Genomic DNA, 23,329 nt, shown 5'->3' with positions numbered 1-23,329 from the left:
ACTTGGGGAGAAATTTATCTCTCTACATTAATCAGTAATGTAGTAGTAGTACTAGTAATTAGTAGAACCGCTAATTTGCTGACTGAGCATGCAAGTCAAAAGACCTAGAAAACCAATAAATTTAAAATTCTCAAATTAGGGGGCAGCTGGGTAGCTCAGTGGAATGAGAGTCAGGCCTAGAGACAGGAGGTCCTAGGTTCAAATCTGGCCTCAGCCACTTCTCAGCTGTGTGACCCTGGGCAAGTCACTTGACCCCCATTGCCTACCCTTACCACTCTTCTGCCTTGGAGCCAATGCACAGTATTGACTCCAAGACGGAAGGTAAGGGTTATTAAAAAAAAAAAAATTCTCAAATTAAACAAAAAGCTCAGCACCCTAAAAATGAAAAAAGATTAGTAAAATTGAAAGAAAAATAATAAACCAAAATTAATAAAACTAGGTGCTTTTTTTTTGTTTTTTAAGGAAAAAAATCTAAACCTTTAAAATAAAACCAATTATCAGGAACTATTTTGCCTAACTACACCCATAGAACTGACAACCTAAATGAATTGCATGAATATTTATAAAAGTTCAAATTGCCAAATTAACAGAAAATAGAAATTTTAAATAACCCTTACTTAGAAAAAAATTGAAGAAGCTATTAAATGAACTCCCAAATGAAAAAAACCAGGACAATATGGACTTGCAAGTTCTACCAAACATTTAAAGAACAAATCCAATAAATAATACAGAAATTGTTTTTTAAAATAGACAAAGAAGTCCAACAAAATTCCTTCTAAGACAAAAATATAGTTGATACCTAAAATAAGGAATAAAATGGAAAGTAGACCAGTTTTCTCAATGGTGAGGCTGAGGCAAATATTTTAAATAAAACATTAGCAAAAAGACTACCACATATCACAAAGATTATATGGATCTAGGCTGGATTTATATCAGAAACATACGGATGGTCCAACATTAGGAAAACTACAAACATAATTGACCATACTAATAATAAAAGCAATAATAATCATGATTATATCAATAGATATAGAACTTTTCTTAAAAACAAGATACAACACTCATTTGTTTTAAAACACTAGCAAGTGTCAGTATAAACAAAGTTTGCCTTAAAATTATATTATGTATCTAAAACCAAAATCTGGAATGGGGAAGAGTTAGAAATCTTTCCAATTAAATCAGCAATGAAGCAAGGATGTCCATTATCACCATTATTATTCAATCAACTAGAAATGCTATTGCTATAGCAAGTTTATTGCTATAACAATAAGATCAAAAAATTAAAGGACATAGGCAAAGAGGAAACAAAACTTAATTTTTCTGGTTTATTTAAACTAGTCACAAAAACTATGAATCAACATCTTCAATAAAGTTGCAGGGTATAAAACAAACCCACACAAATCATCAGCATGTGTGTATATCATTGACAACATCCAAAAATAAAAGATAGAAATTCCACTTAAAATAATGGACATTAGGAGTAGTTAGGTGTCTCAGTGGATTGAGAGTGAGGCCTATAAGACTCAGGTCCTGGATTAAAATCTGACATCAAACACGTCCTTGCTGTGTCACCCTGGGCAAGTTCCTTAACTCATTGCCTAGCCCTTACTGATCTGCCTTGGAACCAATACACAGTAATGATTCTAAGATGGAAGGTAAGAGTTTTAAAATAAAACAAAATAATAGACATTTTAAGAGATTTGGAAATCTTACCTGCCAAGACATGGAACTAACTATATGAACATAATTACAAAACATTCTTTACACAAAAATAGATGAAAATAATTGTATACATATATGTGTACGTATATATTAATTCCTTATGGCTAGGCTGAATTAGTATTATAAAAATACTATCTCGATTAATTTACTTATACAACAGTGTCATACCAAAGGATTGCTTTATACAGCTATAAAACTAATAGCAACCACAGTTCCAAAGGACTCATGATAAAACATTCTATCTCCAGATAAAGAACTTATCAACTCAGTTCATAATTAAGCATTTTTTTCTTTCTACTATGGCTAATATGGGAATTTCTTTCACTTGCCTATCCATATGTATATATGTTCTGTTTTTCCTGCCTTTTCCATCAGTGAGATTTGGGAAACTTAGAGGGAGATAATTCAGAACTGAAATTTAAAAACTGAATTTTTAAAATATTCCACAAAACTTAATATGCAGGCAGGTGAAATTGTCAAGAATAAGTCCCAGTGCTTTCCTGTCTCTATGACTGGGAAAGCTATAGAAACAGAAAATCAGTTTTTAGCAAAAAAATACATGCATTTTCTCACTGTTGTGCTTATGATGGAAGACATCATGTTACAATATTCCATGCTGTAAAGGGTATAAATTATTATGGTTGGACTGAATATTCAAAGGGGTGGTTGCCAGGAAATGAATATATATCAATTCCAAATGATTTTTTAGTATTCTATTTATAAAATATAGGGAGAGAGTGAAAGAGAAATGAGAAGATGGCAGAGTAAGAGATCTAGTTTAACAAACTAGATTATGTGTTCAAGCCCTGGCTTTACTCAGGGAGGGCTCCAGAGGCCCCAGCCAGAGAGCCTAAAGGTCAATTAACAAGGGTTTTAGCCATGAGGCCTCCTCCCAATCACAGACCCCTCCAGGGAGTCAGCCTATTTTCACTCACCATGTGGTAGTTCAAAGGGAGAGATTTAAGAACAGTCTCACCAAGTCCAAGGTCTCAGGTCCAATAAGCAGATTTTGTATCAGCCTCCAACATCAGAATTTCAAAAAACCAAGAAGTACTCCCCACAGGAAGGTGTAACTCCCTTTTTAAAAGGGCTTCTTTTGCATCACTACCTGTACCTTCCTCCCATTTTACTTGTACCAATCACAACGAAGGCTTTGCTTAGGACTGCCCAGAGGGCAGTCAGTCAATTGTGATTCATCACCCACTCTTGCACACTTGGGTCACAGACCTCCCCCACTTAATCTAAAAATAGGCAGGGTAGGATTAATCCCATCTTCACCATGCTGATGTAAGTAATGGACACTGACTAGAGGAGTTAAGTAAATGTGAAGTCTTCTAGTTGAAAAGAAATATAATTCACATTATTCAGCACTTGAAGATTTGCAAAGCACCTTATCCAATTTGCTCCAACAATTCTAAGAGGGAGGTGCTAATATTATTGCATTTAAAGATGAGGACACAAGCTGAGAGAGTTTAGTGATTTGCTTAGGCTTCCACAGCTAGAAGGGGTTGGAGGCAAGATTAGTACTTTGGTATTCCTGATTCCAAGAATAGAGCTGTATCCAATATGTCACCTAGTTGATTTTTAATTTTGAATGGCCTTGGGGAAGATATGGAACTTGTGCCTATAAGTAACACAGGCCTTATGAAGTCTCTTATAACTGGAAAACCAAGTTGATTGAAGCCAAGAGGTGCAAGCAACAGAAATCAATTCTCCCTTGGGAAAAAGGGGGAAAGCAGGATACCTTATACCTTATTTCTCTTCAATTGAAAGCAGATCATCTGGGTGTACATACTTAATTAACCAACATCTTGATCCCTCTTCAGTTTTGTACATTTACTTTGTACTCACAATATATATAGGATTACTCCCTACTCTGGCAGAGATACTAGAAGATCCTGGGTAATAGAGAATTTTGTCAGTTAGTGTCTTTGTTCTAGTGCCTTGTCTTGTCTTTTCTTGCCTTGCCTTTGGGCGGGAAAGCCTGATCCTATTCCAGCTTTCATACTTACTGCTTTCCTGATAATTGTCATATGAATAGTATGCATCTGGACCCAGTTTATGGATCTGGTGCTAATTCACTACATAAACTAATCCCTTAACTTTCCTGTTGTACCTTGGGACTCTGTCCCAGCTTCTTCCTCTTTATCTGAAACTCAATTGTTAGGTGCCAAGCTAAGTAGGCTTTTTTGGGTTTTTTTAAACTGAGGGTAGAGGAGGAGATAAATTCCTCTGAAGTCCTAAAGCACCTAGGCAATCAGAAACTTACCATCTTTACCACCCTCATTTTACAAGTGAGGTGATAGCTGTGTGTTCAAACCTTAGCAGAAAGAAATACCCGTTTTGGGTAGAGCCTGCATTTTGTTTTTAAGGATTCATAAATAATCCATACTTGGTTTTTTAATAGAAAAAGCCATAACTGACAAGGAGATAACCATGATCCAAGACTGTTTTCCATATCTTAAGAAAATCTACCTAATTGGCCCTCATAGTCACTGTCCATATTTGAGCAACTCCATGAATTACAGGTAGAATATCCAGAAGGACATTTGTTCCTTTTAAAGGGCTGCACTTAAAGTAACTAGAAATCAACTTCCTCCAATCACATGTAAGATGTTTCTTTCCTTGCACTTCAAGAATTTTATAAAAGCTGATTTCTTGGTTACTCATTTCAAAAACATCTTTCTTTGAAATTATATGATAAAAGAAAATAACATTTAAAACAGGGAACCAAATTTATGTAAAATTGAACAAAATGTTAAGTATTTTCAGAGATCCTGGTATATATAGTATTAAAGTTTATTTGATTGACACACCACATAAATTCTTTTTTTTTTTTTTTAATAACCCTTACCTTCCTTCCATCTTGGAATCAATACTGTATATTGGTTCCAAGGCAGAAGAGTGGTAAGGGCTAAGCAATGGGGGGTTAAATGAGTTGCCCAGGGTCACACAGCTGGGAAGTGTCTGAGGCCAGATTTGAACCTAGGACCTCCCATCTCTAGGCCTGGCTCTCAATCCACTGAGCCACCCAGCTGCCCCCCCACATCTACTCAAGACCACAAGATTTTCTTCCCATTCTATTACAAGGAAAGTACCAAGAAGAAAGAATATATGTGTTTATCATCAAATATATTTGTCAACAGAAACTCCGGATTGTAACAGTTTTCTACTTTTATGACATAAAATCAATGAAACTGGTTTATTCATGTGTCCTCAGATTGACTGTTTTAAAAGATCCTAGTGGTATTGCCTTCTAAGCCACTTTGAGCTACACAAAGAACCCTGTTGTCACATTACAATTTTTACCCAAAATGTTATCCAGTTTCATGCTCAAATGTGAATGTTTCAAAAAAGAAATGCACCTTTAAAGGTCAATGGTTTGTTATTACTGAAAATGTTCAAAATAATGTGCCCCAAAGTCTCAATTTCCACAAAAGCAATACAGAAATTTTGGGCAATGACATTGAAGTAATTGTAGAGTCTTTGAAGAGGTCTTCTTTAAGAGGAACAATACTTAAATGAACAAAAAACCCTAGGCTACTCTGTTTAAAAAAAAAACAAAAACACTGCAAGTTAACATTTATATAAGACACTTCACTGGGGCTTCACATAATAACCTTGTAGGTATAATTAAAGAAACCAGTTGTCCAAGTTAGTAATGATGACTTTAAGGTTTGCAAGGCATTTTTACAAATATTCTCACTTTATCCTGACAATAGCCATGGAAGTTGGGGCTAGCAGTTGATGATTATTTTCATGAATATGCTGATTATTGAAGTCCAGGATCCTGAGTAAGCTCTATCCAATATCAAGCCTATGTTCATAAATGTTTCCCCAGTACAATATAGATCCAGATCCTATTCTTCTCATGTCTAGTGCAAGTCTCACTTTACCTGCCATTAAGCCTGTTCTGGCTAGTCAATCTTTCAACTTCTTATAGCTTGCACTTATATTAGCACTTCATGGTTTATGAAATACTTTCTTTACAACATCTCTAAGAAATGAGTAGCATATTATAATCCCCATTTTAAAAATGAAGATCTACTGTCACTCTCAAATTAGCAGTACCTGGCTTATACACAAGGTTACAGTTATAGTGCCTTTGAGGGGCATGGGCTTCAAGGTGACTATAATGAAACAATTTTAAGTCAAAAGTCTTACTTAAATTTAAGATATTCCCAAAGCAATTACTTACATTTTAGGATGGTAACTAACTGTTGAATTAAATTGTAGGTAGAAATGGATATTTTATCTCCTTTAGCAATAAACTTGAATGTTGACACAAGTCTTTGTGCTAGAACTGGCCTATCTTATGCAAAATGAGAATTGTATATACACACTAGTGAGTCAATAAGTGTTTATTAAGTGCCTACTTGGGCTAGGAACTTTGATAAACCCTGGATCTTTCTTTGTTTCCCCCCAAATAAAAAAAATAGCAAAAGATTACCTGCCTCTGAGAAGCCCATAATCTAATGGGTGTGACAAATGCAAACAAGTATATACAGGTGTGTTATATATAGGATGAATAGGAAATGATGAACAGAGGCAAGATACTAGAATGAGGAGGAACTGAATAAGATTTCCTGTGGGTAAGTTTTAGCTACAACTTAAAGCCAAGGAAAACAGGAGGTAGAGATGAAGAGAGAGAGCATTCAAGGAATGGGGGACAGATACTACCTACATATATAAATAATATCACAGAGAATCAGGATGAATCTGTGATTTCACTGGGATAGGGAAATTCCAAAGTGAAGGAAATTCTCTCAGACAACACAGGTCAGCATTTTCTCTGCAATTTAAATCTTTACCAAGTGGCTTACACACTGAGAGGTTAAGTGATTTGTTCAAGATCCCACAGTCATCATGAATCAAAGCCAAGAACAAGGTCTTCTTAACTCTGAGGTCCACTTTGTCAAAGATGTCAAAAACAGGGCTACAAGAATCACAAATCTAGGCCCAACCAAATTAAATGTAACTAGGAAATATTTAACAAAACAAATAAAAATACAATAAAACACAGATAACATCACATTATAAAACTTAAGTCAATATGCAGCCCTCCAGGGTCTAATGGCTGCATTTCTACTTACATTTGATACCACTATACTTACACCACACTTTCTCCAAAGAAATGCACAACTGAATTCAGAAAGGGTCATGGAAGCAAACAGGAAACTGGTTATATCTTGTTAAAATTAACATAGAAAGAAAATTCAATAATCAGTCTGTCAATTAGCAGTTATTAAGCACATACTACATTCTCACCAGGCCCAGTGAATACAAAGAAAGGCAAAAGACAGTTCAAGAGATATTTGCAGAAGATAGTCCCTGGTTCTTCAAGGAGTTCACAATCATTTCAGTACTTAAATGTTTTCATATATGATTACCAAATTTAGAATTTAAAAATTCTCTTTAGCTACACAAAAGATAAGGAGGCACAGATTCATCCCATCACCAAAAATGCCTAACTGGAAATCAGGTTCTTTCTGCCTCAATTCTTTCCTTGCTTTCAATACATCACCCAAGGGGTTCATCACTAATGTCCACTTTCCACCTTCCTGTGGCTCACATTCCCATGCTTGGAATGCTCCAGACTCTTTTCATATGTAGATTCTTTAAAACCCCATTCAAGTGTCATTTCCTTAAGAAAGCTTAAGGAGTTCCTCTAGCCAGTCATATGCACATGGCATATTAAAGTTATTTAAGTTTCCTATCCTTTAGCCAGCTTCTAGTTCTATAAATGTGTGCCACATATGTACACTATTAATGGAGACAGATATTTGAAATCTGATTTTGAGATATTTTAACTTTGCTGCCTTCTCTTCATAGTATCCCTGCCTTAGCAATGAACACTACAACCCAGCCATTAATCTACATATTGTTTATTCCCAATGTGTAGAATCTAAACAGAAGTCTCCTAAAAACATGAAAAACACAACATCTTAGTTTTGATCATGTATAATATCCAAGAGTTTTACTTCCCCCAACTAGAAAAAAGTACAACAAAATTAATCATTTTTATTTAAAAGAAATGTTACAAATAAATGTGCAAAATGAATTTCCATGATTAATCCACACAAAAGGGAACATGCATACTTTACATAAAAGTTAAGTCAATATTACATGACAGTCAAGGATCTGGCAAAATGCAAAGACTTTGCAGCTACAAAACTTTTAGACAAATGAGATGTGAAATCAAGAACACATGAAATTAAGTCTCAAGGTAATATACAATCAAGCAAAACCTCACATAAGCAGTGTTAACAATACAGACCCCATAATATTCTATTTTAGTTCCAAAATGCTATGCGCCTTTTATTTCCAAAAGAATTAGTGTGTAGCCACCTTTATAACAGTGGGGAGAAATGATGTTACAGGAAAGGTAACTGTGAAATGCCCAAAGTAGACACCAACGGAAATATAAATGAATTCCATACACTCTTGCTCACTCTCTTTGGAATGCAGCAGTATGGCATCATTGAAATAAATGCCAAATCTTACTGTCTAAACTGAAAGAAATTATTAGTCATGGATAAGAACTTTAAAAAAATATGGTTTTGTTACTTTGTTCCACTTTGATCTTCCCTGAAAAGATGATGGATTCACTTTCCTCAGAAGCATATTTCTGAAGAGAAATTACTCATGTCAGCAATAAGCCTTAGCTAAGATGGAGTCTGTTCTAGCTTCTGTAGTAATGTTCAGAGCTCCACACACCAACATACAAAGTCAGCACGTGAGTATACATGAACAAAACAAACCTAAAGACCTGTAATGGTGACCTTAAGTAGAGGAAGTACTCAAACTGCATTTGCTAAAAGCATACTAGCTGTATTATTCCTCTTTGTGTCTAAATCTGAAGAAGGAATAAAATTTCTTCTGTACTAAGGCAAGCTGCTGGTTTTACTATTCTATTTTAAATCTTGTTACTCTACAAGAACTAATATTTACATATGTAGTTCAATTCCCCACCAAAAGGCTCAATGAAAAGGATGTAAGCTATTGCCTAAACAAATGCCAATTTCTAAAAATGGTCCAAACCTCCTATACAAAACTCCTGGTTGCTTTGGTATAGAGGGTATAAATGAACCTGTAAAGCTAACTTCATCATTAGAATAAAGAAAATAAACCAAGAGAAAGCTCAAGCTGTTGAAAAACTACCTGGGTACTCACTCTGGTACACTGTGATTTGTTTCCTTTTCCATTCATGCTAGAAATGTGAGGCCTCACTTACAAAAGGAAATCCAAAAATGGTATATTACTTCCCAACCAAGTTAGTTCCTGGTTAGTCCCCTGGAATCTATTCCTTGGTGAGGCCTATATCCCACCAGAACTGGGGAATATTACAGGTTAGTATTGAGTCCTCCAAGTGTTGCAGAATAACTCAGCAGTACTTCAGTCCAAAAGCTTCTCTTGCAAGGTCAAAGCTTGTCATCAGTCATTTCTAGAAATTGAGCATAGACATCACGGGAACATTCTCCTTTTTGGTTGAATAAGAACTTGTAATAGCTGCCATCTGCACAGATTGCTAAGGAAAAGGAAATCCATTTTATCTCTTTTAATCTTTTAAAGGTTTAAAGTGTATTAATTCCTTTTTTCAAAACTGTCAATGAAAACTACAAATTAAAATAATACTCCTTTTTTGGAAATACTGGTCTCAAAGAATTATAACTTAATACCCCAAACCATCTCCCACTACACCAAATTTATTCTAGTTTTTTCCCCTAAGCTAAGGAGACATTGTGCTTTCTTTGGAGGGAAAACTGAATAGCCAACTTTGGGGGAAAACTATTATCTAATATCAGGCAATTTCTTATAGAACACACATGATAAAGTATTTATGAATTTCCTAGAGAGATGATTGAAAGTAATTAGGTGATCACACTATATATTATTCTCCAAACAATGCACTTTAAAAGGTTCTTACTGAATCTACAATGGAGGAACAAAAAGGATTGATGCTGATGGTAATCCTCCTTTAGAGCTTATAAGGCCTTCATTTGATAGCCAGAAATCAAAAGCTGACTGGAGGTAAAAAAACTTTATGTGCTCCCATGGTTAAAGAGAAAGTGGTTGGGAGATTTTTTTTCTAAACATACAATGAGACTCCAAAAAGAAATTCTTACCTATGACAGCATTTGGCTCTGTTCCGAAGGCACAAATGCATGGAGAGCCTGAGGGAACCTGAAATTTGGAAAAACTCCATTTGGAACTGAAGTATTTTGGAAGAAAACTGGCTGATGCCAAACTGGGAAGGAGGAGGGGAAAAAAAGTGATCAGATTATCATATTACAGAAGTTATTCAGAACACTTAATGATACTGAAAAATCTCACCCAACTAAACCTAGGATAGTAAAAATAGTTTATGTAAAGTGCTAAATCTAGCATAGGAAGGAGCATATCCTGCTCTTCCGTAATAAAACTTGGAGAAAAAAGATTGTTGAAAAAGTGTTGTGATATAATCAGAAAAGAGAATGTTGAATGAAACAGAATTAAAAAGCTACAAAATTAATATTCTGGATCCAACTTCTATACCACAGATACATACAGCTAAACAAAAATCAGGAAATCTTATCAATAAATACTTTATCCCAAGAGTACAAAAACAGTAACCCCTTGAGCCAACTAATTTATTGAGGTCCATAAAACTTAAAGGTGGAAGTAGTTTTTGGAGTCAGATGATACCTAAAGAAGTTAGGATCAGAGAGAGCAAGCAACAGAATGGATACTAAATCTCAAAAAGGTTTCTCTTGACTTTCTCCATTTTCTGGCCAGAGTATTATAAGGCTTTAATCATGGGGAAAGAAATTCATAACATGACACTGTTTTGTTACAAAAGACTATGTAACATTTCAAAGCCTCTCAAAAAAACTAACTGCTGACTTCACAGATGACAGCCTTCACCACCCATTTCCCATATATAATGACAAATGATCCTACATTTCATCCTATTTTTCGTGTCAAAATTTAATCCCCAAACTCTTACCTAGACTGCTTATTCCTTTTGGGATCTTCAGCTGCAAAAATGTGTACTGTTCCATGATCACTTGATACACAGATGAGTGAAGCATCTTGATTGAAATTAATACTGAAAAGAAAACAAAAACAGAATTTTTCAAGGCTGAGATTGCAAACTGGGACCAGAGTCACAGAATATGAGTGATAGAAGGGATTTTAGAGAACATCTAATCCAACCCTCTCCTACAAAAAGTGAAACAAACTTATGGAGAAATGACTTGCCCAATGTCCCAAAGGTAGATGGAAGAAGGCTTGTATTAGAATTTGGACTATGCCACTCCTACTCAAGTACCCTACCAGAGTGCTAGGCTCATTAGATGCAACAAAGATATACTGAGGAGAAAAAAAATCACATACCCCACACTCTAAAAAAGTTATGTAAAATTGTCTATATTTTGATATTTCCCAAAATATTTTGTTTTGTTTAGGAATTCAGTTCATGGTTTACAAAGGCACCTCAAACTAACAAATGCAAAATGAACTAAATACTAATCAACTCAGTACCAAAAACCAACTCTTCCAAACAGTTCTCTGAAAAGTAATAATAAATCATGTAAATGGACACTATTCTATTTTATTCAAGTGTCTTTAAATGTTGAGGGTAGCAAGGTCACACTTAAGAAAGAAGTTAAGCAAAGTCAAGACCTATGTCAAATCATAAAATGGTTAAGCAACACAGGCTTTAAAAAAAAATTCCATTTGGTGTCTGACCTATGTAGAGAAAGGAAGGAACTTTTGATTAGAAAGTGACCATTATGGAGTTTGATGCAGGTCTCGTTTTTCTGTTTTATCATGAAAGAGGAAACTGATAAGGATGTAGAGGCTCAGTGAAGGCAGCCAAGATTCCAATTTTTTCCTTAAGAGGCACTACATTAATTAATCATAGCAAGTAAGTTGAACTAAGTTCTCAGGCCAGGGCAAAACTGGAGCAGGCAGAAGCATCAAACTTTTCAAAGAATATTAGCTAGACACAAAGTCCAAGGTTTTTAAATGCCAAAAATACAATAGTTAAAATTCATCTTAATGTTTTTTTCCTTTCTAAAAAAAAAAAAAGTATGATGACTCATAACAGATTAAATTTAGTGTTGAGTGTATTTATAGTCTTTTAAAATACTCTTATTTCACATGTTGATTTAAAACTTATAGAAATAATGTTAAAAAACAGATCATGTACTTTTTTTATCCATGCTTGCAAAAAATCTAATTATTGGGCCTATAGAGTTAATTCAAGGTATTTAGTGGCCAGAGCCCAAAAGAACTTCTATGAAGAAAGCTAAATCCAAACTACTTGATAAAATGCAAGCAAATGTCACAGATGAAAGTCCCTCATGCCATATAAGGATGATATGAAGAAATAGGATGTTTTGCCTGAAGAGTTTTTAAAGGGGGACATGCTACCTATGTATGTAATAAGGAAGAAGGGTTAAACTTGTTATGCCTGGTCCTAGAGTGCAGGAGTAGGAACAACAGGGCAGAAGTTGTAAAGAAGCAAATTTAGGTTTCATCTGAGGAAAAAACTTCATAACAATAAAGAGATATCTAATGAGATTTCCAAAACAGTCTTCATTTGCAGTGGGAATTTCTTTTGGGGGATGAGGTCCCTTTCCAACTCTTGAGATTCTATGAAAAGGACAATGTGCAAGGTATTCTTTTTATTGAGTTAGATACTTCGGTGAATACAGTTAAATCCTAGGAGCAAAAGCCACTTACTTTCTATCAATATATGAAAATTAAGAAAAGAATAAACCCTTTCAGAGATGAGTTGTTCAGTCTATGAAAGGAGATCAATAACCACAACATAATACTACAGTTTCTGACTCTTCCTCCCTCACTCGTTCTTGAGAGGAAAAAAAAGGTATAAGAAGTATAACTACTATTATTTGAGTTTCTCTCTAAGCCATCCAAGCCCTAAATTACACAGTTGACAAACTTGACTTTTCTCTCAATCCCCTATATTTAAATGAATCATATTCTTACCAATAAATATTTGCTGCTTGAGATCCTCTTCTCAGTTCCTGGATTAAGTGCCCTGATGAAGTATCAAATATTCTTATAAGGGTCCCCTTTGAAAAACAGTGAAGTGTTCTCATTATCAAAGATTCAGAAGTCCCAATTCATTTTTATACTGCTTTAGATTCACTGTTGTTACAAATCTATAATCTATACCATTCTCATATACAAATATTATCTACAATTTCTTATACAATCTAAGTTATACAGTACTACTTTGTTTTCTGACAAAACTTTCCACTTAGCATTGAAACTGATTAACAATACCGTACTCAGGCTGAGAGCAAACTGGTGATTCAGAATTAAGTATTCTAAGTGACCTAGTCCATCTCCAGCAGACACCAAAATTCTACTCTTAGAAAGCTGGGTACATGAAAATCACTAATGATCTCTGTATCATGGGCAACATTCTTTAGCCATCAATCAACTTCTGTATTAGTTTAACATTAGTTTTAAGCCAATGGCAATTAGGAATGATACATTTGTTGTACTATACTTATTCCCTAACTATGTCCCCACAAAATCATGTAACACATGATCCAGACTGGCAGAAATGACCTTTGGACTGTGTTATACCCAACATCATTTGGGCTATGAATAGCAGACTATGTTAAGATCAAATTTCAATTTCACATCTCCAATTCTTTCAATATTTTGTTTACTAAGAAAACCACTTCAGTAATTGGGAGGAGATTGTGTCAGTTTTCCAGACTAACAACTAGATCCTTGTAATCAGAATCAAAACAATGTATTGTACAAATTAATAATTCAATCATCAACTTTACAGTATTTAGTGCCAGGGATGCAGAAGTCATAATATATAAGCTTTCAGGTTGCTATCAGTTCCAAATCTCCATCTTCAAAATAAAAATGAAATAATGTAACTTTGGTCTTAAGTAGAAACCAGAAGTCCAAACCTAAAAATAAATGTCTTAGTTGTTTTGTTTTTTTAATGTTAATAAAGGGGCAGCTAGGTGGCTAAGTAGATAGAGTGCCGGACCTGAGTTCAAATGTGGCTGTAGACACTTTCTAGCTGTGTGAGCCTGGACAAGTCACTTAACCCCATTTAACCATTTTAACCCTTGCCCTTCTGTCTTAGCATTGTTACTAAGACAGAAAGTAAGGCTTTAAGGAGTGTGTGAATGGTACGTGTGCGCATGTGTAAGGGTGTGTGTGTGTGTGTGTGTGTGTATGAGAGAGAGAGGGAGAGAGAGAGAAAGGAAGAAGGGAGAGAGGGAGGGAGGGAAGGAGAGGAAAAGAGAATAAGCTTAAGCTAAGTGAGGTCAAATCCCAAATGAAAATTTCTGAAGAGATTTATAAAGTGACATTAATTTGACAAAAGAAGGAACTAAAAATAAGCAATGTCAATTTTCTAGCCTTTCCATAATTCTAGCCTTTCTCTTAACAAAGAAACAAATCTAAACATATTAGGATTTAAAAAACAAAAACATATTTTCTAAATATCCAGCCTGGTTACGCCAGATAAATCAATAAAATCTTGTGACTACAGAGGCTTCTAAGCAGGTATAGGTGGCACCTAAAATATGTAAATATAGGCTAATGATTTAGGTAAAGTAAATGTCAAAAAACTCTTACAAGTCACTCAAATTAAAAGTGAAATGGAGGATGTGATTAAAGGAACTAATTTAATCACCAATTGTTTTCTCTAAAGGAGCAAGGAATTGTTTATCTGGCCTTGACACTATATACATCCTATATGATTATGTCTGAAAAAAGATTACACAAACATCTTCATTTTTAAAACATTGATTTTCACAATATGTCTATGTTAACTGTCAAACAGTAATAGAACAGACTAAAACTTTAGTCTCAATGATACTATCTGAAGTTAAGCTTACTTTTTCAGAAGCTGTTGCAATTCTTGTTCCCTGGAGGTTTAAAGCTATACAGCTTAGAACTCCTTCATGTGCTGGGATATCAACTGGAGGTTTTTCTGTGTTGGCCAGATCTACTATCTGCACATGGCCTGTATGTGTTCCAGGGAATGCCAGGAGAGAATTGTTGCTATTTGGACACAAAACACATAGACCTGGATGCAAAAATATTCAGAAATGAGATTCAAGACTGTGTAAATAGCCAAACTTTTCATATTATGGCCATTCCCCTTTCTGCACCATATTCACAGCTGTTGGGGTTAAAAAAAAAGGATCCTACTACTCCAAAACACAATCACAACAAAAACAAATAAGGAAAATAAGTTTAAGCATCTCAAATTACAAAAATGTTTCTTATTTCTTTCCTTTTTTGAATGCCCAAAGGTTTCGGTTACTAAGGCATAATTTTACTCCATTTTCTCTAACAGGATTCAGAATTAAGTATAATATTAAACATTGAGAAGACCCTTAAGAAAATATTTTGCAGTCTATGGTATTCTTCCTAAGTTCCATATTTCCCAAAAGGTCACAAAAGAGGTATCGCTCAAGCAAAATTGAAAAGAATGCTCACTGAACATAATCTATAGGAAATCAGCCAAAAATAGAGGGGGAAAAAGACAAAGAAAAAAATGTTAGAAAAAGCAGAGGCAGAGATAACATAATAAAACTTTCAGTTACTTCTAGGTCTTCTAACTTGTTTTGTTTCTCTCTAATTAAAAAAATAATACAATCACCAAAAAAAGAAGTGACCTGTCCATGAGAAAGTCTTCCCCCAATTTAAACCTTGTGCCTAAACTACTACCACTGTACTTTCTAACTTTAAATAAAATATAGCTTTTCATGTAAAACCTTTTGGAAATTCTAAAGAACCATTTATTTTATGTCTTTAAATAATTTCTATACCTTTCCATTTTGACACCAAGAAAATTATTAGTAAGCAAAATTTCTGACTCCCTTCCCTGGCCCCATTTTACTTTGAAACCACCCTGCTATCTGAAGTAGCCCTCACCCCACCCCCATTACCCCAAACAGGGGAGGGATGAAACACTCCCATTAGGCTACTGGGCAGGAGAGCAGGTGATGAGAGGTGCATGTTCAGAGGGGGAAGAGTGTCCCAAAAGCTCTGCTCCCCTCCAGCTCAAATGTTTAGCACAGTGCCTGACACATAGTAAGGACTTAATAAGTATTTTTTGACAGAATACTGATTTTCTTAAGAGGTAGTGGATAGATGGCCCTTTTGACACAAAGATGTAGGCTCATATTCCACCTCTGACACACTCAACTTGGGTCAATTTAATGTGAACTCTCAGTGTCACAAGAAACTCTCTAAAACTATAATTTGCTCGTTTGTATCAGTGATGGGAGTTTTTTACCCATAATTCCCTACAAAGATGAAATTTCATACATACACCACTACCATGAAACTAAGTTAACATATAAACAAACTTTGACTTAACTCTTGCAAGGTATGCTAAATTTAAGAAGATCTGTATCCAATGACCAACAAAGAAATAAATCCTATCTATAGTTACATTTTCACTATCAATGAAATGAGAAGTAAGAAAAAAAATCTATACTAAGAAGACAATTTATACACTGATTACAACATGGTAAAACAACAACTACTTTGGAAAAGTTAAGAACTCTGATGAATGCAATAACCAATCACAATTCCCAAAAGATAAGGATAAAGTATACATCCCATTTCTTGGAGAAAAAGAGATTGAACAGCAGAAAAGTTACACATACATTTTCAAACTTAACCAATTCAATACAAATTTGTTTTGTTTTAATATACTTATTTATGACAAGAAAAAGCTTTAATGGGAGAAAGGAGAATATTACATGAAGACAAGAAATAATAGTGATAAAAAAGAAAGAAGACAGAATGTAATACATACACATACTGAACAGAACTAAAGCAGAGTAAAAAAGAAATCTAGATAAAACAGGTAGTATTGGTATGACCGTGTTAAAGTTGACATATACTTTTAAGTTCTACATAGAAAACATGACGTTTCATGCAATCCACTTTTTATTCCACTTGTAACATATATGGACAAGTTTCATTAGAACTATCAAATTCCAGTGGGCTGAACCAAGAGGACACTGAACACAATATTGTATAATAATTAACTATGAATAACTTAAGCTATTTTCAGCAATACAAAGATCAAAGACAACTCTAAAAGACTTACAATGAAAAATGCTATCCACCTCCAGAGAAAGAACTGATATTGTCTGAATGCAGACTGAAACATACTATTCTTTTTCTTTCACATGACTAATATAGAACTGTGTTTACATGACTGCACATGTACAATCTCTATCAAAGTGCTTGCCTTCTCAATGAAGAGGGAAGTGAAGAGGAAGAGAGAAAACTTGGAACTCAAAATTTTGAAAGACAAATGTTGAAGATTGTTTTTAAAATGTAATTGGAATAAAAACAAAATATCAAGCAAAAAAAAAAACCTGTCATGTTCATAATAAGAAAATGTTTATTTTTTTCAAAGTAACTGCATCTTATGGATCAATGATCCATTGCAAAGAATAAAGAGGCATAGAAATTCTACAAAGAACTTGGTAAGATCCTCCAAATTAAATCAACATAAAATTTTAATGCTTGGTAATTTCATCATCATAATAGCTAACAATTATACATGGCTTTAAAATTTGTAAAATGCATTATATATGCTATCTCATTTGACCCTCACAACAACCCTGTCAAGAAGGTGCTATTTAACAAAGAAGGAATCAGAGAAGTTAAGTAACTTATCCAGTGTCAAACAGCTAATAAGTACTGGAGGGTAGATTCAAACTCAGTTCTTCTTAATACCTAGTCCAGCACTCCAGACCTATCCCTTTTAACTGTCTCTGTATCTCTTTCAATGCAAAGGTGAGAATTGGCCAGAATCGATTAGAAAACAAAAATCAGAATAGAAAACAAAAATAAGGAACAAGGAATTAAAGAAGCCAAAGACTCAAAAGCCTCATGACATACGAATACATTCTTTGAGAAGAATGTTAAACATGGTGAGTGGTCTGACAGTGAGTAGAAGATGCTAAGACTGCATTGATAGAGAAAAAGTGTTTGGAGTTGATATTGTAAGTCACCAGAATCCATTGTAAACTACTAAGAAGAGAATGACAGAGGAATCTTCTAGAAAAAAAAGAGTATACCAAGCCTAGGAAATAGTTATGCAATGTAGATTACTGTAAACAAAACAAAACAAAAAAAACCACTAAAACACACTATCCTTTCAACCATCTTACAAAAGACACGAATATATCCATATTCTTGCCAGTCTGAGTGGATATTCAGTCAGGCAGAACTACTATTCATCAGAATGTTCCACAAAAAAACTTAAGGCAAAATACTTGTTTAAAATGAAGATTTTTTTTCCCCTTTACTTTTTTTTGGGGGGTGGGGAAAGGAGGGGAAGGCAGGGAATAAGGGCTATTAGAGAGAGATAATATGCTAATATGCTCACCAGGGCTGGAAGTACAAAAGCCACTGATGGGCCATACCTCAAAAATCTTTAATCAGCTCTGTTTTCTCTCCTTAGGCAGTCTAATGGCCCTCTAATCCTGAAACCTCACCATATTGGACATTGAATCCATATTAATTTTCTGAAGTTCAAAATCCCCAAACTCAAGCAATCCATTAGCCTAAGCCTCCCCAGCAGCAGGAACCACAGGCATGCTTGGCAAAATGATTTTTTCGTGGTTAGAGAGCCAGGCCTAGAGACAAGAGGTCCTAGGTTCAAATGTGACCTCAGACACTTCCTTAGCTATATGATCCTGAGCAAGACACAACCCCAACTATCTAGCTCAGTATCAAGTCTAAAACAAAAGGTACAAGATTAAAAAAAATTCAACCAGGACAAATGCATTAAGTATCAGTTTTCTTAAATTCTAGACTAATATGTGTTCAATATCTGGAAAAGCAGTTTGAAAGTATTTTATAAAATAATCTGAAAGACAAAGTTTAATTGCTAGATGAATGGAAAGAGCTACTTCTACTCATAACTAGAAGCCCAGCTCCTATTTATAACTACTTACAACTCTGGTTGGTCTCAAAGAATTTTCCATTCAGCCATCAAAGTTGATCTTCCCAAAGTCCACCTGGGTTCCAACATGTTCAAAACTGAACTTATTAGCTTTCTCCCTGAACCTTGCCCACATCCTACTTGCCCTACTGTTGAGGGCAACAGTCCTACAGGCTCACCACCTAGGTTATCAATTTCACCTTTTTGAAAGCTCTTGAATAAGCCCCATTCCCAACTCTGACACTGGTACCACTCTCGTACCCTCATTACCTCATGCCTGGACTGCTGGTGGATTTGCCTGCCTCATATCTCTTCTCCAACTCCAATCTAGTCTTCATTTACTCACTAAAGTGATTTTCCTAAAGTGCAAGTACAGTTATGTTATAGTGGCTCCCTATCACTTCCAGAATCAAAATCAAAAACCTCTGTTTGGCATTCTTTAAAAGGGAATTCTTTATTCTCTTTGTCTATGTTGAGTTAATCAACCAAAAACTTAAAAACACTCCTACTCAACACTAAGTAAGGGAGTTCAAATTCACTTACTTGGAGAGCTCCACCCTTTTAACTTCAGTCAGAAACTTCTGAATCCTTGATAAGAATTTACACCTTCAGAGGATGAGAGGTATGGATCCCAAACTTGTGAATCCTATGATCAAAGATGACACCTTCAGAGGCCTTTGATAAGAGTTGACACCTTCAGAGGATGAGAGGTGTGAATCCCACATACACTGCCCCCTGGGCAGTGCTAGACAATTTGGAAACTGTGATTGGCCCCTGTGAAGAGGGGCAAGAACAAAAAGTCACCATAAAAGCAAGCACTGAACTCCCTCAGAGGAGATTGTCTTTGAGAAGATAGTCTGAAGAGACTGTTTTCTGGAGATAGTCTTAGAGATCTTACAGGGAGCTTTGCTGGAGACTGTGGCTTGTTGGCTTCTACTTGGACTCTGATTCTTGGATTACTTCATTAAGAGAGTGAAAGGCTGACTCCTTTCCTAGTTTCCTAAGAGACTAGCTTCCATCTTGGAGGAGGTCGTGTGGTTACTCATCACCAGTCTTCCTGGTTGAGAGCTAATTAATCTCTGCCTGAATTAAGAAGACCCAGAGCAAAACATTTAGGTTGATAACCTCTTCATATTTCTCTACTTTATTGTTTCCTCTACTTTATTGTAAATATTTATAAATAAATTTCTGACTAAAGACATAATAAATACTGGCAACCACATCATTTCATATAATCATTGTCCAATCATTAATTTAACCTTTACATTTCAAAGCCCTTCATAACCTAGCCCAGTGAGAAATGTCTTCAGTCACATGTGGAAAGGGGCAGGGTAGCACTCTGATCCCTCATCTCTCTGGCTTTCTAGTAATGAATTCTGGCAAACTCTGTGCTGGGGTGATGGTGTGCATGCCCACAGAGAGGGCTGTGAGTGCCCCTTCTGGTACACATGCCATAAGTTCACTGCCACAGACCAATCTTATACCTTATTTCCTGCCATGTTCTCTTCAATTCAATTCAATAATACTTGATACTATTCCATGAAAAAGACATTCACTTGGCTATGTGGATTTTCTATCTGCATTTTCCTCATGGCTGGAATGCTCTCTCTCCTATGCTCCAACAACTGATTTCCCTGGTTTCCCCTAAGACCCAAATAAAATCTAAACTTCTAAGGAAGCCTTCCTCAAAGCCTCTAAACATCTGAATTCCTGATTTTAAGTATTTCCTACTTATCCTGTACATAGTTTGTTTGTATATACTTGTTTATTTATAATCTCCTCCACTACACTGTGAGCTCTTGGGAGCAAGAACTGTCTTGTATATTTCTGTATTCCCAGCACTTAGTACAGTGCTCCACACATAGTAGGCACTTAAGGTTTATTGATTGACAGACCCTGAACATTTAGCATAGTGCCTAGAAATGCTTACTGACTTGACCTCAAAACTTAAAAGGGTACAAAAACCAGTCCAAGGCCTATTCAGAAAATGCAAGGGCAAATCACAATTAAGTCTTTTTCCAGCCTAAGTTGGCTCTATACAAAGCTTTTCATGGCCAAGGACTATCAGCTGGGCCCAGAGATGTTCACAAGAACAAGAAATTCCAGATCTACCATGAAAGGGTCTAACACTGTACATAGAACAACAAAAACAACTGGCAGCACTGATATTAGTTTTCTAGAGCTGGGACACAAATGTAGTACACACTAAGAAAGAGACCTAGGCATAGATGTGGTAGAGTAAGAGTAAAAGATTGTGCTCATATAGCACCTACTACATGTTAGGCATGGTGCTAAGAGTTTTACATATTGTTTGATTCTCATAATAATCCTGGGAGCTATCAATAGCAAAGTGCCAGTATTATCCCCATTTTACAATTGAGAAAACTGAAACAAACAGAGATTGTCTCATTCAAGGTCATACTACAACTACTGCTTTTGAACTCAGGTCTCTCAACTCCAGGTCCACTGATTTCTCAATTGCATCATCTTGCTACCAGGGAAAGGAGTGGTCACACACAATTGGTTATGCACTGAGCAAATAGTATCCATTTGGCTGTGACCCTAGGAATGGCACAGTGTTTCAGATATAGCCCACTGCCTAATCTAAAGCCTATATATAGCTTAATAACCAAGAAAGGAAGATAAGAACAAAGAGGGAGGCTGGAGGTACCTTTACTCAAAGCTAGCTGAAGTTGGCCAGAGTCAGCAACAGCTGAAATCAGAGACAAACCCCAATCTCAAGACAGGAGCTTGCAAAAATCAAATTAGGAAAGCAATGATCAGACTTCATCCTGAATCATTAAAAGCTTGCAAGTCCCCAGCTTGAGCTACTACCTCTGATATCCTTGAAGAACAATCAATCATTTTCCAAGGAATCAACAGCAAAACCCAAGAGAATACAAATGAGGATGAAGCAAGACCCAGACATTTCCTCTAGATATGTGCAAAGCCTATCCATAACACAGTTCCAGAAATAAAGTCCCAGTTCCAGAAATAAAGTCCCAGTTCCAGAAATAAAGCTGTGTGTGAATTTAATATAAATTATACCCCTTATTCTAGTTGAAAACCCATTGTGATCATATCAGCCCCATCCTTAGACTGGGTGCCCAGGTGCACTATGAGAGGATGCCAGAGGCAACCAAAAGTGGCTCCCAGAAAAGGCTGGCCCCAAATCCTGTGTAACTCCTAGCATGCAGAAGACAGGCCTCTGACCTGAACTGAAATCAAGTCTATCCAATGAGAGAGTCGCAGGAGAAGTGGTAAAAACTGGCTTTATAAAAAAAGGGGACGCAGGAAGCTCTTTCGCTCTTACTAGACATTTGTCCCTCTGTCTCCCTTTTCTGGGGTGTTTAATTCTTGGTTCAGAGGGAATGGACACACTGGCTAGGTATAGCAGCTTAGGAGCAGACAAGCTGATGAAGGATATGAAAAGGCTTTTAATTAAGCATGGCCAGGTAATCATGTGATCTTTCTCTCTAACCTTTACTAATAAATAATTATAAACTGTTATGATTAAAAATGATGAGGGCCAAGATCAAAAGGAAGAATAGTATTTTAATAAAAGCCATGCTGATAGAGATAAACTGACCACGTGCCTGTAAGAAACCTATTCCAACCTCACCTCCGCCATTTACCTTTCCTCTCTCTGCGAGCTCAGGTAGCTAAAGAGGCCGGTAGCTAAAGAGGAAGTTCCAAGTCACTTCCCCCTCTTTTAAAACAGTCCCTCACCTTCAATACGTCATCCAAAACAGGAAACCCATTGGACCACGGGAAATGTAGTTTTAAGGACCCCCATAGGTCCACAGAAGTTTGTCAAACACTATATTGAGGTTCAATCCTTCCAAATAGAACCCCAGGTGATTTTAACTAACACAAAACTAAAATACAATCTTTAGAGAATTTTATTCACAATACCTGGAAGGATAAAACAAAAAATGAATTCCATCATAAAATGCTATAATGTTGATACACATGCACAAAATACAAATTCAAAAATATGTAAATGTATTTATAAGATGTACATGCCTCAAAGTAAAATACCACTTGGTCAACTAGAATTAAAAAAGAAGTGAGAACCAAGGAGAAAAGACATGGAAGGATAACAGTCCTTGAAAATTAGAAGAAGTTGATGATTCCATGACAACAAAAAAATCTTAAAACAAAAGACTGAAAAACAGAAGAAAATTTAAGTTATCCAATACCAAAAACGACTGACCTAGAAAACAGATTGAGGTGTAATACAAGAATCATTAGAACCATGACCAAAAGAAAAAAGAGACCAGAAACTAGAATGCAAGAAGAAAACTTAAAAGAAAATTGCCAAGACCTCTTAAAAAAACAGGGTAGGGACAAGAAGGTAGCACAGTGGATATAGAACCAGGCCTGTAGTCAGGAAGACCTGAGTTCAAATTTGGCCTTAGATACTTTCTGAAGGTAAGTCACTGCTTAACCCTGATTGCCTAGCCCTTGCCACTATTCTGTCTTATAATTGATATTAAGGAAGGAGGTAAGAGTTTTAAAAACAGAAACAAAGAAAAAACAGGCACAGAGCAAAATAGAAATACACAGAATCCAATGGTCATTTCTGTGATGATGAGATAAATCTACCTTGCCCATTCTTAAATCTAATCACCA

The 23,329-nt window shown here is 35.7% G+C and overlaps 2 protein-coding genes across 3 annotated transcripts in view; one reads left to right on the top strand and one right to left on the bottom strand.

Moving 5' to 3' along the window:
- Nucleotides 1–23,329, top strand: part of FOXK2 (forkhead box K2) — a 65,337-nt gene that overhangs the window by 41,698 nt on the left and 310 nt on the right. The gene's annotated exons all lie outside the window — the stretch shown is intronic.
- WDR45B (WD repeat domain 45B) overlaps nt 7,592–23,329 on the bottom strand; it is an 83,991-nt gene continuing 68,253 nt past the window's right edge. For both annotated transcript variants that reach the window (XM_044671688.1, XM_044671689.1), the window contains 5 exons: nt 14,610–14,800; nt 12,718–12,803; nt 10,709–10,810; nt 9,849–9,970; nt 7,592–9,250 (listed from right to left, as the gene is read on the bottom strand). In XM_044671688.1, the coding sequence (XP_044527623.1) occupies nt 9,144–9,250; nt 9,849–9,970; nt 10,709–10,810; nt 12,718–12,803; nt 14,610–14,800 (608 nt within the window). In that variant the 3' untranslated portion in view covers nt 7,592–9,143. The remainder of the gene's footprint in view (nt 9,251–9,848; nt 9,971–10,708; nt 10,811–12,717; nt 12,804–14,609; nt 14,801–23,329) is intronic.

The sequence above is a fragment of the Gracilinanus agilis genome, chromosome 4 (assembly GCF_016433145.1).
Source record: "Gracilinanus agilis isolate LMUSP501 chromosome 4, AgileGrace, whole genome shotgun sequence".
NCBI classification, from domain to species: domain Eukaryota; kingdom Metazoa; phylum Chordata; class Mammalia; order Didelphimorphia; family Didelphidae; genus Gracilinanus; species Gracilinanus agilis.
The sequence above is the reverse complement of the archived record's forward strand: the minus strand, read 5'-3'. Positions and strand labels throughout refer to the sequence as shown.